At 34.7% G+C, this 17,171-nt stretch overlaps 1 protein-coding gene across 1 annotated transcript in view; it reads right to left on the bottom strand.

Moving 5' to 3' along the window:
* Positions 1–17,171, bottom strand: part of DCDC1 (doublecortin domain containing 1) — a 283,783-nt gene that overhangs the window by 215,209 nt on the left and 51,403 nt on the right. The window contains exon 8 of the mRNA XM_087921221.1: positions 5,250–5,416. Within this exon, the coding sequence (XP_087777347.1) occupies positions 5,250–5,416 (167 nt within the window). The remainder of the gene's footprint in view (positions 1–5,249; positions 5,417–17,171) is intronic.

Raw genomic sequence — 17,171 nt, 5'->3', positions numbered from 1 at the left:
TTATGAACATTTTATGTGCCACAGATCTATAGCTTCTTATTATAAGTGTAATGAAGCAGACGTTATTGAAGCATTTTATTGATTGCTCAGATCACAAGTTTACTGTCACACTGAATTGGCACCTTAGATGCTGAAGCAAACTGCTGACACCTTTTTTAAAAAGTGACAACTACATCTATTTCATGACCAGAAATCCATTTTCATCTCTATCAAGACAAGAATGCAATTTTCACTTCATTTAACTGATGTTAGGCCTGCTCAAGGCATGACACTTTGGAAAAGACCCAAGTTTAAGGTTTTTAAAATACTTCTAATAACTAGAATACAGCTTGGTTACATGGAAATATTCAGGTAGTATTCACATCTACAAACAATTTGATTTTTAAAACATTTATAGGACCTATGAAGAAAATGAAAAATTAGAAAAATAAGTTTCTAAATAAATTTAGAGAAATATAATTTAAAATTTTAATAAGAGCTTAAGATATCTATAGAGCTTTATAAAGTCTATTTTTAAAAGCTTCTTCAATAGCAGATTTCTTGTAGTCTATATATTAGGAATATATTAACTGTCTTCACATTCTTATACTTATGTAGAAAAATCTTAATACTGCTAGCATTCAATATCATGTTCATTTGAATCTGATTTTTTTCCTTTAAGAGTTTTAAAGCATTGCTTGAAATGAAAAGGTTTAAAAACTATAATCAATTGCAGAGCTATTTCACTATAATCTCTTTTCCTTCCAGTTTTAGCTTCCTTCTGCAATTATACTGAAGCAACTATTTACTAGAATTCTAAAATAGTGTAAAGTGATGTGAATTTATAGACAGCCCTCAAGAAATTTAATATAAGATTTCAGCAGGAAGTAATTATTATGAAAAAATTTCTAGAATGAAGCAAATATTTATAATGTTAATAACACCATTATAATTTAATGCTATAGACTGACACTCAGTATAATACTGTATTTTTATGTAAACTACATAGAAAGAATAGGCTACTTAGCAATCATATCATAGATACAATTAAAAGTAAAGGAAATTATGAAGACTGTTCTGTATGCTTATCCAATATTACCAAAGTCTAATATCTAAATGCAGTAATTGCAAATAATAGCATGATTAAATGTCAATTAATGTAAAAATTGAGTCTAGAGAAATCATTTATATGCAAATTAAAATTGCAATATTGTGATTCCTGTGATGCTTGTGAGACTACAGATAATGTCACTACTGTTAGGGAAAATGCAGCAAATCAAAATATTTTTCAATTAAGAAAGTTTGAGGTTATTAGATTCATTTTAAAAAACATATAAACTAATACATTATTTCACATAAATTATTATATTTTTGTTTTCCTTATCAAATATTTTTTAAATCATGCCCAATGATATCCAAGTATGTAATATAATATAGGAGGGACATAAACTTTAATATAACTTGGAAAAAAACCCAATATCTCCCATAATAATTACCTGTTTTAATCTGAAGAAGTTAAGCTGTTTTTATCACAGATTCAAGGGGTACAAAATGGCAACAATAATATCTTTTACTGCATTCATTTTTATGTCTCCCTGCACATACTGAGTAGTATCTCCTTGAGCTTAGTAAATGACATAACTAATTCACCATGTTATTCTAAAGAACCACAAATGATTACAAACCAGTAATATCATTTAAAAAGGTATTTCAGTCTTCTCTGTGGCCTCTATTTAGCTATGCTGGAGTTCTGAATGACAGCTTCCCTGCTTGAAGCATAGGGAACACACAGCCTTCCTCATTCACTGACAGTACCGTGGCCTTTTCACACGTTCCTTCCAAAGCAGTGTTTGTCCCCAAACACTGGGCTCAGCACAATGGCATTCCTGTTCAACACCCCCACCAACAGCACAACTACATATCAAGAATGCTAATGAGATAGGACAAGCCCTTCACTGGAAGTGTTAACTGCTTTCATGTTTATGCTTTTTCCACACTTACTAATGGACTTCAATATTCCTGCCATAGTGTTAGATAATTTTGTTGTGTAGGAATCTGTTTCTGCAGAAAATACATTAGATATCTTTTGTTAAAGGTGCTAGGTGTGTTGTTAAGACTGTAGTTATATAAAAACAATACTTGTCTTATCTCTAATATAAATCATATGCACAAATAAAAAACAGTTTCAAATGTCTTTCCGTTTTAGCAATTCAATGAAACACATATTATTCTCAGAAATCTTGATAGTCTTAAAGTTCATTTCCTACAAATCAAGTACCTCACTCAGATTCTCCCAAAACATTCTTACTTCATGCAGTTACTAAAATATAAAATACATATAGCGTGACTGTGTTTAAAACAAGAGGAGGAGGATAGTTGTCTTCTAGTGCCCTCAGAGAATGAAACATAATCTTTCCAACAAGTATTCCCAACCAATTTTCTTCTTTCAATTAATCCACTGTATTTCAGTAAAAAGCACTCAAGATTCTGTGCCCTTTTTGAGTTGTTTGAGAACTGAATGTTTTGATTTCATTCAGTTCTCTACACTAAAAGGGTAAGATTCAATAAGCTGCAAACCTACATATTATTGTTGGCAGATTGACCTCTAAGGAAAATAATATATATTGTTTTTGTGGTTGTATTATGAACATGTTAATATAGATTGACTAAGCTATTAGAGGAAATACTTTAATGGGACCATCAATTGATATTATATTATTCTGAATATTTTATCTGCAGTCCAAACCCTCTCAAAAATAAGTACAGCTAATGGCAGGTACTCTTTAATATTTTAATACTGCTGGCTTTTTAATTAAGATGGTCACAATTACAACATAATATAAAATAGAAACAGATGCAGGTAAGTAAAATCCTCAGCTGAGAAACAAGCACATCTTGCTGTTATAACATCATAGCAGCTGTAACTCAAAAACATCCCCCTGAAACAATTTGCCTATTAAAATTTTGTGATTTCACATATTAGTTTAGTAAAGATGAGGAAAATACACCACATATGTGCTGATGAGATGCTTCTGACATATGCCAACATGGCCTCATTCCTATTCAAGAGGAGTGACTGATTTGAGCACTCACAATATCTTCTGGCAAGACACAGTTGTGATGGGAATAATAGGACAGCCCATGAGCTGCAGGATGTGCCATGTTTGTGCCATGTTTGGATTCTAACATTCACAAGCAAAATATGGGCTATTGATATATGGCAGACCATATCTGCAGACTGCACTTTTTAATATTAATACATGCTGACAGTGATTTGTAATCCAACCACACTTTTGCAACAGCACAAATCCCACCCTATGGGAATGAAAAATTTGCTGATTTCTTTTACAGTCCTTTAGCATATCTGTGAGAAGATCCCATGATTTTCAGAATTATAAACAACTTTGGATGGGAGAAAGTAACTGTAAGTATATTAGAATGCAGCTAATGTTTTGGACTGTCATAAAATGGGGGACAAGAAAAAGCAGGAAGAGGAGTTAATTTTCAAAATGTGATTAATAAACATAAGTACAACCATGCCAAATTTCTATCATGTTAGCTTTAAAGGTGAAAATATGTAACTACACAGGACTTTTATGTTTGAAAGTAATTGCGTGAGTTTGAACTACTCACTTTCTGTTCCCTATCTACTTCACAGAGTTGTGGTTTTTGTGGATAAAAAGATGGGGAGGATTATGTATGTGACCCTTGTTTATTAAAACCAAACTAGGATATAAATGTAATAAGAAATGTATTCATTTACTACTATTAACTTAAACCTATCAAATATGGTTAAAAGAAAAACAAATTAATGCATAGTCCTTCGACCATATGCTCTTCTTTCTAAATTCAAGTTGGTGAAGATTTTATAAAAATGTTTTCTATTCTCCTATATGAAGCACTTTTAAAATGCTTTCCATATATCAATATGGAAATTATTTGATGTAAGCAAAGAAATAAAATACATGAAAATTGCAATTATGCTGTAGAATTATGTTTGCATGTATTGATGAATATAAACACTGAAAATAATAGCAAATATAATTTTTTCACTGTTAACTTTACTTACAATAATAGTGATTAAACTTTGAATTGCATTAGAGACATATCTCATTTTAGGAAACAGGGTCTTTACTGGAGCTATCATATACCTTCTTCATGTTTGCATCAAAAAGTTTTTAACTGGTAAAAAATGGTTTTAAAGATAAGGAACCATTTTTGTTCTGTTTTGTTTTAATTCACAGTGTTAAAAGCCAACATTTGTGAAGCCAAATGTTTGTGATATACTCATATATTCCCTATCTTTGATTACTACATCTCTATTAGTTCAGCAACAAAATAATTTATTCCAAAATAAATGCTCATTTCTCTTTATGGATCTAAACAGTAGGAGGTGCTGTATAAAAAGCATATACCTTGCTTACCAATCCCTTCTAAAGACTGAGAGCATGCTTAAATCATGTTTAGTGCATGGCCTGAAATATACTGTAAATCTTTTATTTCTGACCAGTTTTCCTGCCTTGCATTTTCAAATATCTTCTAAATATAAAATTGCATGGGTACACATACACACACACACACACACACACACACACACACACACGTTCCATGTAAGGTTAGCATGCATACTCCAATTCAGTTCAGCTTCATTACACATTACACAGAAAGACATTGAAATATATGTCTGTTAAGAAAAATATAGACATTCACTATGGGCAAAATGCTGATTAACTACATTGGTGAGACTTTTTGTCTATAGTAACATGGAAATAAATACTTACTGTTATGTATAGAAATTAAATATATTCTATATCCCTAACAAGTCTATCATGACTGACTTGCAAATCACTGAAAGCTTCCCTTCAGAGCAAGCAATTAAGAGAGAAAAAGGCAATTCTTGGTTATGTTTACATGCATAATTTCTTTAAAAATGTGAAGTATATTTCAGGTCTAGCTAACATTAATTGGACCCTCCTAGCAAAATATAAGTTATGAAAAAGTACATATATTCAACTATAAGTTATCTAAAGCAGAACAAGTAGAAATTATTTCCATAGCAGTTTGTCTGCTAGAGCACAGTGCAGCACTCAAACATTAGCTGTATAATTTCTTACACAGAATGACATCCCCCTTTAATATACAGTTCAACTACTTATAAAATACACAGTGTATTGTACAGCCTGTCACATTTCCTTATCAAAAAGTGTCACAGCTTCTACAAGTAACATAATTAATAATGGAAAAGAAAAAAATGAGACTGGATAACTCACCTGTTCACAGTAGTTTTTTGCAGATTTTAATCGCTGGTACAAGGCCAACAATACTCCTTGGATATATATCTTCGCTCCAGTGGGACTAAAGCCTTCTCCTTTAGAAACCCAAAGAGGTCCCCATAAAGGCGTGATGGAATTTTGCAGACATTTCTCAAGCATAGGAACTGCACAGAGAAAAGGAAATGGAAGGAGAGATTTTTGTTTTTTGATCCAGATAAAACACATATGGTGAATGGTGTCTCCCAGACCAGAACTGTTAACATCTATTATTTTTATCTGCTTGGGGTTGTCTTACAAAATAGATCCTGCATTTCTGGTGGCCACTATGAAGGATATATTTATATTGAGACATCCCCCCACACACACACAACTATGTAAGACTCATAAGCCTTGTGCGCACACCTGAATAGTTTTGAAGTGTGTCTAACTAGCTGCACAGAGTGTCATGGTGTGCACTGATTGCCTTATCTTCTCATTTATCACAGATGAGTTGGAACCAACCTTGCTGAAATCTACTTACTGGCATTGTCCTGATAAAATTGCTAAATCCATGTTGTTTTGATGTATAGTTTTCTGTCAAGGAGTATATATGTTTACAGCTGGAAAATGTTGGACAATTGATTGTTCTTAAAATACAGTAAATGTAAGGATTGGTTTTAAGGCCTATTTTGTTAAAAAATATTTTTTTCTGACAAAAAAGAATAAAATCTATTTAGTATCGTTTCAGGGTTAAGGGTTAAGTGAAGAAGAAAATGAGACCATGTAAATAATATTAATGCTGAGTAAGGCAACTTGTTTTTCATTTTTTGTCATTCCTTCTCACCAGAAGTCAAATACATATATGTTTTTTCTAAATTATATGGAAAGATTTTTATAAGCAGCTGTAATATTTATTTTACGAAGACTACATTATGTTAGGTAACAAAAGTCACATGTTTGATAACAGAATTCGTTCATTTTCTTTTACTCTGCTTTTTGAGAATGCTAATAGAAAATACCTTATCAGTAATAAACTGGAACAAATCTTACTAATTTTAAACAGCTAGACTCATCTACCATTCTGATAGTTTTCAGTATTCTGTTATATTACCAGTGTGAGGAAGCACCAATGTTTTACAGTGCATTTTCTTTTCTTCCAGTTCCATTGATTAACTTCAGAATCCTTGCACTAAATTCTAATAGGCTGTGAACAAATTAAGTTTAGGAAATGGAAAAGGTCAGCGTGCCTATCACTGGATGTGAACAAAGGAAGAAAATAGGAGAATAGTGCAAAGACTTGCTGGAGTTGTAAATACATGTGTGCAGGGGAAGAAGTTCTGTATTTAGTTAGCAGTAGAAGGACTATTTAAATTCTAAAGAGAGAAGTGTATAGTGGAAAGGCAATTGGAATAAATGAACAAAGCTCTGCATATGCTCAGGTTTACATTTTTCACTGATTTTAAATAAGTAGGAAAAATGAAAAGACAATATTGTTCAGTGATAGAGAGACTCACTCTGTGTATGTCTATTTCACTTTACTTATTTTGTTTAAAAAAAAGAATTCTCAGTCCTGCATTGATGAACTGATCTTGAGCTAGCTACTTTTCATGGTAAATATCCTCTAAATGACATATACAGTGTCATTTTTTCAAAAAAAAAAATCCTATTACTTGTCATTGTGAGAAGCAACCAACACCACTCTTTTTTAGTCACATTCCTTGAAGATGAGAAATACATTACACAGATGTGTGATACTGGAGGGCAGTGGTGTGGAGACCCTGTAAGATTATTTCTTCAGTTACTACAGGCCCAAAATCATGTCCACGTGCATCAAGCCACAATATTGTAAGTCAGCAGGATTGACCTACATTACAACAGAATGCAGAGCTTCAAAATAATAGGTTTTCACCCAGGGAATGCCAACAAAAAGTGTGCAACAAGTAAAAATAAAACAAAGATTTAAAAAAAGTTTTAAAAATATATTGTGGTTGTTTCCATCATCCACAGGATTTTCTATATGATATTATGTTTCTCTGTTTATTTAGTTATTTATTTAGCTTAAGCAATATGAGAAAACAAGTATAAGTCTGAATATAACATATAAACATAATTATAAACAGGTATAAGTATATACATAATAAATGACTATGAATAAATGGTAACAGTAGGACAGGGATGGTAGCAATGATGGGATTCAAAAAATTTTACTACCGGTTCTGTGGGCGTGGTTTGATGGGTGTGGCAGGGGAAGGATACCGTAAACTGTCCAGTCAGAGGTTCTCTGAACTACTCAAAATTTCCACTACTGGTTCTCCAGAACTGGTCAGAACCTGCTGAATACCACCTCTGGACAGTAAGCATGCTAGTGCACTTATGCATGCCCCTTACAGACCTCTTAGGAATGGAGTGAGGTTCATGGTAGACAGTTTAAGGTTAAAGTTTTGGGGGTTTGAGGATATAACAACATAGTTGGATAGTGAGTTCCAGGCATTGACCACTCTGTTGCTGAAATCGTATTTTCTGCAATCGAGTTTGGAGCAGTTTACTTTGAGTTTGTATCTATTGTTTTCCTCTGTGTTGTTGTGGTTGAAGCTGAAATAGTCATTGACAGGTAGGATGTTGTAGCAGACAATTTTGTGTACTAAGCTTAGGTCAGACGGTAGGCAGCATAGTTCTAAGATGTCTAGGTCCAAAATTTCTGGTGGCATAAGGTATTCTATTGTGGGTTGAGGAGGGAAGTACTGTTCTCATGAAATACCTCTGGACTCATTCAATTGTATTAGTGTCCATTATACAGTGTGGATTCCAGCAGATGAGCTGTATTCATGAATTGGTCTGGCGAAGGTTTTGTATGCCCTGGTTTGCAAATCAATGTTACTGGAGAAGAAGCTTCACAAAATTAGGTTAACATCTCTTAATGCCTTTTTGGCAATGCTGTTACAGTGAGCTCTGAGGCTTAGATTTTTTAAAATGTGTTCTCCAAGGTCCTTGACAGAGTGAGGGTCATCTACAAGGTTGTATCCGCCCAGTTTGTATTTAGTGTTCTGATTTTTCTCACCAATGTGTAAGACAGAGCATTTATTGTTCTTTATAATACCATTTTGTTCAACCGCTGCTTTTTTCATTTATTTATTTTATTTATTTTATTTGTCAATCACTTACAAGACAATAGGTATAAGTATAAACATGAGTAAGAATATAGGAAATAGGTACAAATAAATGGGGACAATAGGACAGGGATGGTAGGCACTTACAGAATTCTTAGCAATGGGGTGTGGTCAATAGTGGTTAGTTTGAGGTTAAAGGAGTGGGGGTTAGAGGATGTAACAACAGAGTCAGGTAGTGCATTCCAGGCATTGACCACTCTGTTGCTGAAATCGTACTTTCTGCAATCGAGTTTGAAGCGGTTTACACTGAGTTTGTATCTGTTGTGTGCTCTTGTATTGTTGTGATTGAAGCTGAAGTAGTCATTGACTGGTAGGACATTGTGGCAGATAATTTTGTGTGCTACACTTAAGTCTAACCATAGGCAGCGTAGTTCAAGGTTGTCCAAGCCCAAAATCTCAAGCCTGATGATATAGGATATTCTGTTGCGAGCGGAGAGTAGTACTCTTCTCATGAAATACTTCTGGACTCGCTCAATTGTATTAATATCTGATATGCAGTATGGATTCCAGACTGATGAGCTGTATTCAAGTATTGGTCTGGCAAAAGTTTTGTATGCTCTAGTTAGCAATTCAATATTTCTGGAGGAGAAGATTTGTAAGATTAGATTTACAACTCTTAATGCCTTTTTGGCAATGCTGTTACAGTGAACTCTGGCACTTAGGTCATTAGATATGAGTACTCCTAGGTCCTTGACAGAGTGAGGATTATTAACGAGGTCAGATCCGCTTAGTTTATATTTGGTGTACTGATTCTTTTTACCAATGTGTAGGACCGAGCATTTGTTGGTTGAGATTTGGTGTTGCCAGATGTTTGACCATTCAGACACATAATCAAGGTCACTTTGAAGGATAGTAGCATTGTCAGTGGTGTTGAATAGTTTTACGTCATCTGCAAAGAGGATGCAGTTGCTTATAAGGTGATTGCAAAGGTCATTTATATAGAGTATAAAGAATGTGGGTCCTGGAACGCTGCCTTGGGGGACACTGCTGTTAACTGGAGCAGGGTTTGATATAGCGCCTGTTGCCTGTTTGACAGGAATGCAGTAATCCACTTATGAAGGGATGCGGAAATGCTGTAAGAGTTTAGTTTTAACAGTAGTTTGTCATGTACCACTGAATCAAATGCTTTGCAGAAGTCTATCTAAATTGCATCTATAGCTTTACCCTGGTTAAGTAGAGTACTCCATATGTTTTTGCAGTGTAGGAGTTGTAGATTGCAGGACATTTTTTTCCTGAAACCAAATTGGTTTTGGAGAGTAGGTTGTTTGACTTTAAGTGGAGAGTGATGAATTGGTTAATGATTGATTACATGACTTTGCACATGACACAACACAGTGAGATTGGTCTATAGTTTTCAACCAGGCTGGGGTCACCTTTTTTGAAGATAGGGATGACCGTAGCTAAGGACCATAGGTTTGGTAAGGAGCTGGTTCTGAATGATATTTCATATATAATGCTTTGGGGTTTCGCTATGGCAGAGGACAGCTTTTTTAAGAAGTATGCACATAATCCATCGGGGCCAATAGATAGGGATGGTTTTAGGTTTTGTGGTGCCTTTTCTACGTTATCTTCTGAAAAGTCAATATGTAGTAGGTTATAAATTACAGCCACATATTATATGGCTGTAATTTCTTTTGAAAGATCTTCAACATGTCTTGTGATTAGAATATTCTTTTAAATTTCCCTTTTAGGGATTAGAGTATACAATAGGTATCTCTTTTTTGGGCCTTTTCCATATTTGTTGGCAGATGCCATCTCTGTAATCCCTGAGTCATTGGGAATTAGGCATATAAATGTAATGTGTTGTTACTATTATTAGACAATAGGTCAGGATATATTGCAGGAATCTAAATAATTTATAATACAGACTCAAAACTGGGGCAATGGGAAAAGCAGAATAAGTATCATTTCAAACACATCATTATATTTGCAAGGCAATGCAGGAGAGAGCTCATGTTGTAAGGTTTAAGGATTATATGCTTGTCCTGCAGGCAGTGGGACTTCTAAACTGGAGAATTAAAAGATAGGTCCTCTAAATCTCCATGAATCAATATATAATATATTGATTATTATATATTATTATATATATTATAATAAACATATAAAACAGTGTATAAAATTAATATTAGAATATTAAATTAAGATTTAAAAACAATTTATGAGATTATAACATTATAAAATATCAAAGAAATAAAAATATCCAAAATGGTCATTTAATATTGGTTACTAAAAGGTAGGAGAGCTCTCATGGCACCATCCAGCCCCACAACTGCACAGTCCATTGTGTTCCCCATGAAAGGGTGCAGTGCCTAGTTTTGACCCATTTATAGAAGGCTAGGAAAGTGGGGACCCACCTCACCTCTGAGGGAAGGATTTCTGTAATGCAGGGGCAGTGGTATGGAATGCAACTAAAGTTGCAGAATTTGGTGTGTGGCCTGACTGTTCCTTAGGTTGCTGGATTTAAAAAAAAAAATCCACCATAATTGTTTCTATAATTGATAGAAACAGTGATCGAACAGAAAACATGGGTCTTCTGTCCAAGTTCTGACGCAGGCTCTGCATAGATAATTAAGATGGAGGGAAAGGGAAGAATGGCTTTGAGGCTGAGAAGAAGCTGAGAAGAGGAAACTAAGACAATATTAGGAATAAGAAGGTAAGAACTTACAAGGACTAGGCTGGAAGGGAAAAAGCAAAGTGTAGCTGTGCTTGGAAAGAGAACACCAAAAGCATGAATATCCATAACGATTGGGCAAACTGTGAGATGTGCATTGCGACACAAATTCTATTCCTTACACACTAACAATACAAGATGTAAACTTGGGGCTTGCATTTAGAAGAACTAAATTAAGGCAAGAAAATATTCTTTTCTCTCCTCTCTTAACTGTGGTGAATGAGAGTTCTTATTTCCAAAAAAATGAAGTGATAAATTTGTAAATTCTATCATTGTGTTATCTTCTATACAGATTGGAAGTAAACAATTAAAAGTAGTGTTTCTCGCCTAATCCAAACGTCAATGTAGGTGTGTTGTGTTTGTATCATATAAATACATTTTTAGCACTATAAAATGAAAAAACTTTGCCTATGGGCATGCATAAGGGTTTTGTTTGTTTATTTTTTGCTTCATCCAATTACTTGCTCTTATCTACTCATGACACATATGAAAATAAGAAACATTCTAACCTACACAGACAATTTCAGACTCTAGATTGCTTGTCCTTTTCAGCAGTTAGTAGCCTGCCATGTTTTACATACATTGCAAATCTCAGATTTGTTTTAGTTTACATCTCATGTAGAATACATGTCACAAAGACTCCTTGTTGTAAATCTTTTTTCTTTGTTTATCTTTTTGTTTGCTGCCACCACTTTTCTGGTTTAGAAATTTTGTAAATGTTCAAGCTAATGTAAGTATGTGGAACATGGAGAAGACATTTGATCAAGACAGAAAAGAACAGAATTTTATTAAATAACATCAATTTTTGTAAACAGGCTCCATTACTTCATTTTTTCAGTAATTCAGTTATTGCATTAATATTAATCTCCAGTACTTCTGTTAATGCATCGATATTAAACTAGCCTCACATTAAAAATATTCCTAATATTGTCTCCCTGACAGGGTGCATGATTTCCAGGAGAGAGACTTTGAGACTCCCTCAGATTTGTCGTTCCATCTGAACTTCTCAATCACTCTATCTCAGATCTTTCTTCTTGCTGGAGCATCATCTGGAAGGAGGTACCTTACATTGCCTTTGCCACCCTCCAATCAACACAGTATGTTGCAAAAGTGAAGACAGATGTCACCAAATCCAGTAAGCTCAGAAGGGATCACAGTTGGTGTACTACACTTAACTGCATGGCTTCCTGTCATAGTCCCCACTTGAAAATTAATTGGCAGCTGCAGATCAAGGAGAATTCTGCTATTGCAGATCTGCTTTCCAAAGAGTGCAATATTCAAAATGAATTTATTCTGAAATCCAATCTCTTAGTTACCAAACATTCACCTTATCTGGACTTAATTGCAGATTGACTTCCCCCATCTGCATGTTACTGAATTTATGCAACATTCAAGAGTACAAGTTGAATGGTAAGAAGTAGTAGAGCTGTGTGCAATCTGCATACAAAGAGCATGTGATACTGCAGGTTCAGTTCAGAAGAGGTAGTTCAGGACAAGTGACAGCATAAACATCATGTTTGGAAATCATTAAAACTATAATTTTATAGATGACATGGCTTTTGCTATGAGGCTTTTGCTGCAGCCATGCAATCCTGGAAATAGGTGCAACTCCTGTAACAAATCATAACAGGTGCTGTGTTCTAAGGTACCCTTTCCAAACCCAATCAAAACATTCCTACTGTGGACAGCTATGGCCCTACTCCAAAAGAACCTTCCTCAGCAGTGTCACATAGATACAAATCAGCAGGTGAGATGAGGAAGGAGGAATCCTGTGGAGATATTATTACTTCATCACTCTGGATATCGGACAGTAATCTTCCAATATCATTTTATGGACTTAATAGTGTGTCTATAATCTCTCTGTGCCAGAGAGTTCAGATGAATACTCTGATAACACTTCCTGGTATCAAGTATTTGAGGAAGAGCAGTAGGCCCATATTATTTCCATACTGTTTCTATCATAGGCCACCCCCTAAAGGCCACCCCCTCTATCATAGGCCACCCCCTCTATCATAGGCCACCCCCTAAAGCAATTTCTCTACCATATCCCAGCTGAAAACCCAAGAGAAATGATCAGATAATTACTATCATCAAGATTATGTGAAGCTTCTTTGGTCACTTTCTTTTTGAAATTGTAAATATCACAGGATCCTGAAAGATGAACATCCTCTCTCCACCATCCAGTCAGAGCTGAAGAAGCTTCTTGGATGAGAAGCAAAACGTCTTGAAAGAAAAACAAGAAAGTCCAGTTGCCTCCAGAAAAAGCACCTTTGGGACAACCATGACCTGAACGACTGAGAATCTCTATAGACATTTAGCTATACCCTTTGGGATGTGTACCCTTTGAATGTATGGGAGTATGAATGGATTTCCAGAAAAATTGCAGACTCCAGGAACCATTTGTACTTCATTTGGAGATACAGACAACACGGACTCATCCCCAACAGCCTGTGTCTGTCTTCAACAGTGAAGGGACACAAAGCAGAAAACATCCTGCTGCCAAGAAGTCTCCACACACATTTGCACTACTCGGATGACCCTGAGGACACAGATAAACTTCCAAGTTGCTTCAATGACTGTCTAAAAGAATGCAAAATGAACAGCTGTCTGCAAGGAATATAAATCCTTCCATTCCCCACCATCCAGTCACAGCTTGAAGAAGCTTCTTGGATAAAAAGAGAAATGTCTTGAAAGAAAAACAAGAAAGTCCAGTTGCCTCCTGAAAAAAAATATTTGGGACAACCATGATCTGGATGACTGAGAATCTCCATAGATAACCTCTCTCCAAAACAGATCAGACCGAGTGGAGAAGCTGGACTGAAAGTATTTTGTTGAAGTCTGCCTTTTGAACATTAGCTGCAAGGGACTTCTAATATACCTATCAGTGGGTGAAGAAAATGTCCAACAAGAGGAGAGATTAAAGATATGAAAGTATAGGTATTCTTTGACATAAAGCCACAATTGGGACCAGAATTTCCATTGCTAAGCCATGATTGTTCAGCGAATAGCTAAGTGAAGCACACCCAATTTTATGACATCATTTGCCACACTTTTAAATGAATCACTGCAGTTATTAAAGTGAATCTCTTATGTTTGGCTCTTGAAATCTACAGAAGCAGTTAGTTGTAGCAGAAAAAGTTAAGTTAGAGCCTTTTGATACAAGATAGTACGTAGGGTAGATAAAGACACAGAACAGTAGAAATAAAACTTTGGGGAATTCTAAGTACATTCTGATTATTGTTTTTCTCCCCTTTTAAAGAATGTTGTCTCTACAGCACTGTGACCAACTGAAGCCTTATTTAAATTGGTAATATCAATGTCATACTTAGCTCCACCCTCCTCAGAACAACTGTACAGGTTGCTAAAGAACAGAAAAGTGCAAAGCATTACATCTCCAGAAATAGTTTGTGCATAACTATTAAAGAGTCCTTGTTTTATTTTTAAGTTTAATGAGAAGTTGAGCTATTAAGATTCTTCTTTAGAATTCATCCTCAATGTCTTCTAATTGTGTCCTCTATCTATATAAGTCTTAATTAATACATGACCGATTGATCTTTGGGCACCTTTGAATTTAAGCTTTGCTAAGTATACCATGCACACTACAACTATCATTTTGCTCAAGTACTCATAACATCTTCAAAATTTAAAACATCAATAAGCCCCAAAACAAACATGTTTCTAAGAATCAACCATTCTCCAAAATTTCTCCAAATTCTCCTTTCCGGGTGAGAGGTTGTACTACAGTAAATAGTGTAGGCCATCATACTAATGATGGATAACTAAAAGGGAAGGAAAGTTGATGAAATATTGGGCAAAGTAACTCCTCACATAGTTGCTAGAGAGTCTGTAACTTATGAGATCACAAGGAAATAAAGTGCTGAAAATATAAACATCACATTTGGCATGATTAAGCTGTGTTATGACACAGGTCTTTGAGGTTTTCATTTTTTATTTCCTAATGAAAAAGTTGTCTACTTACAAGGTTAGGGTCAACATTTGATTTGCTACCTTTGAAACATCAAACCTCGGAAAAACACCAACAACTTGTAAAATGCAGCTGTTACTATATTTTTTTCAACAAGAAATGGTCGACTATTTCCAAAACCCCAAATTATTAAAATCTATTTCTGTTATTTTTTTCCCTCAATAATTGAGAATGGAAGGATGCAGAATGGGTAAAATTCCTTTGCTGTCTGCTAATCCCATTAGTGTCTGTACTGTTTAAATGTTGTGTTGCTTAATAAATTTTAATTAATATAAATATTTCCTTATTTTCTGATCATTTTAATGGCATTTAATGAATTCAAAAGGGCATTTTAAGAAATATTTTAACTGCCTAGTGATTATATTAGGCAATGAAGTATTATTTAGTATCTGCGCCCCATTTTGCTTTAGATAACAAATAAATGAGGATTAGGATGCAGGAAGATTGATCATACTGTTTTCCTTAGAAATAGGTGTATGAAAACACTTTTAAACAATCAGCCTCACTCCTGAACAGAATATCTACACATCTTAGTGATATGACAATTCTGCCCATAGGAATGTTTTCCAGGGCATTTCTTTATTCATCAGTGGAACAACTTGCCTCCAGAAGTTGTAAATGCTCCAACACTAAGTTTTAAAGAAGAGATTGAATAACCATTTGTCTGAAATGTGATAGAGTTTCCTGCCTAAGCAGGGGGTTGGACTAAATTCCTCCCAACTCTGTTATTCTATTCTATATTTATATAAAACAGTAATATAGCAACCTACCGCTATTAGTTTTGTGTACATAAGAGAGACTTGTAAGCACCAAATTAATATTGGCTGCTGAATCTCTAATTTGTTTTACAATCATACAGGCTCAATTTATATCTGTTCATGGTTTTCCTCATGAAAAATTATGATTTAAATTATTAAACAACTACTTAAAGGAAAATCATGACAGAAAATATCTAATGTTTAAAGATTCTGAAAACTGAAAGAACCTCTTCAGCAGTTGTCATTAAATAAATTTAAGCACATTTTCTTCAGATTTGTTCTTGATGTTAATGATGAAGACAAATATAACCAAGGAAAGGAAAAAAGGGAAATATATAATGCGTTGAATATAACAATATGCTTTGACTGTTGCATCGACTAATTCTGATCCCTAAGATAGTCCCCTCTAATTGCCTGGGAATTGAACTTTTTGAAATAAAGAATATGTCTGACATACATCTTTATTTCTTATGTTCATGATAAGGCTTTGATAGTCAAGATGTATAGTTAGTTGCATATACTTTTTCCCTGCTATTTTGGCAATGGCTGTACAACTCTGTCCTCCCAGCTATTGGTGTACAATATTCAAAAGTGTGGTCTGCAGACTCAGCCAGAGTGACTGAGAGAACACATGCTATATTAAATGATCCCGATATATTTTACTCAAACAAAACTAATCTAACAGCTGTTGTGTACTTTTGTTTACATGTTATACGTCAAATCTTATTGTCCCCAAGGTACTTATGAGAGAAGCTTTAGCAATCATTCTCTTAAATACTGATGCCTATCCGAATTTGGATTTTTCCACTATTGAACAGAATGACAAGCACATGATTGCTGTACTTAAAGCAATCTTTCACAGCTGCCTTGCTTCTTCAGTGATCCCATTAAATTGACGGCAGATGCCTGTGGGGTCTGCAGTGTTACATACTACTTCACAAGATGCTGATTTATACAATTCCATTGAATGGTACATGACTTTATTGGGAAAGAAGCATTTCTTTGGTCATTTTATACTCTACCTGAGTAAATGTAATTTAGTTACTCATTCTTCTTTCTTCAAAAAGAGCTCACACTTATGTTAATTGTTTAGAACTTTTTGAACTCTAGTGTGCAAATGGTTAGCAGGCACAAAATCTCTTCATTTCTAAAATGCATCATGAGTCATGTCTTTTCTAAAACTGAGTGAAGTTGCTGTCCATTAAATATGCTGGCACATCTTCTGCTTGAGCAAGTGGACCAAAATGGTGTGAATTGTTAATGCCTTACTGCTTTGGTTCACGGCTTGTGATTGATCATTTGTAACTATATCTACTCCTTGTTCCATGAAATCAAGTATGGAGTAATGGGTTCATCAGA

This window comes from Pseudonaja textilis, chromosome 1 (genome assembly GCF_049901715.1).
Source record: "Pseudonaja textilis isolate UNSWEBS1 chromosome 1, rPseTex1.2, whole genome shotgun sequence".
Lineage (NCBI taxonomy): Eukaryota > Metazoa > Chordata > Lepidosauria > Squamata > Elapidae > Pseudonaja > Pseudonaja textilis.
The sequence above is the reverse complement of the archived record's forward strand: the minus strand, read 5'-3'. Positions and strand labels throughout refer to the sequence as shown.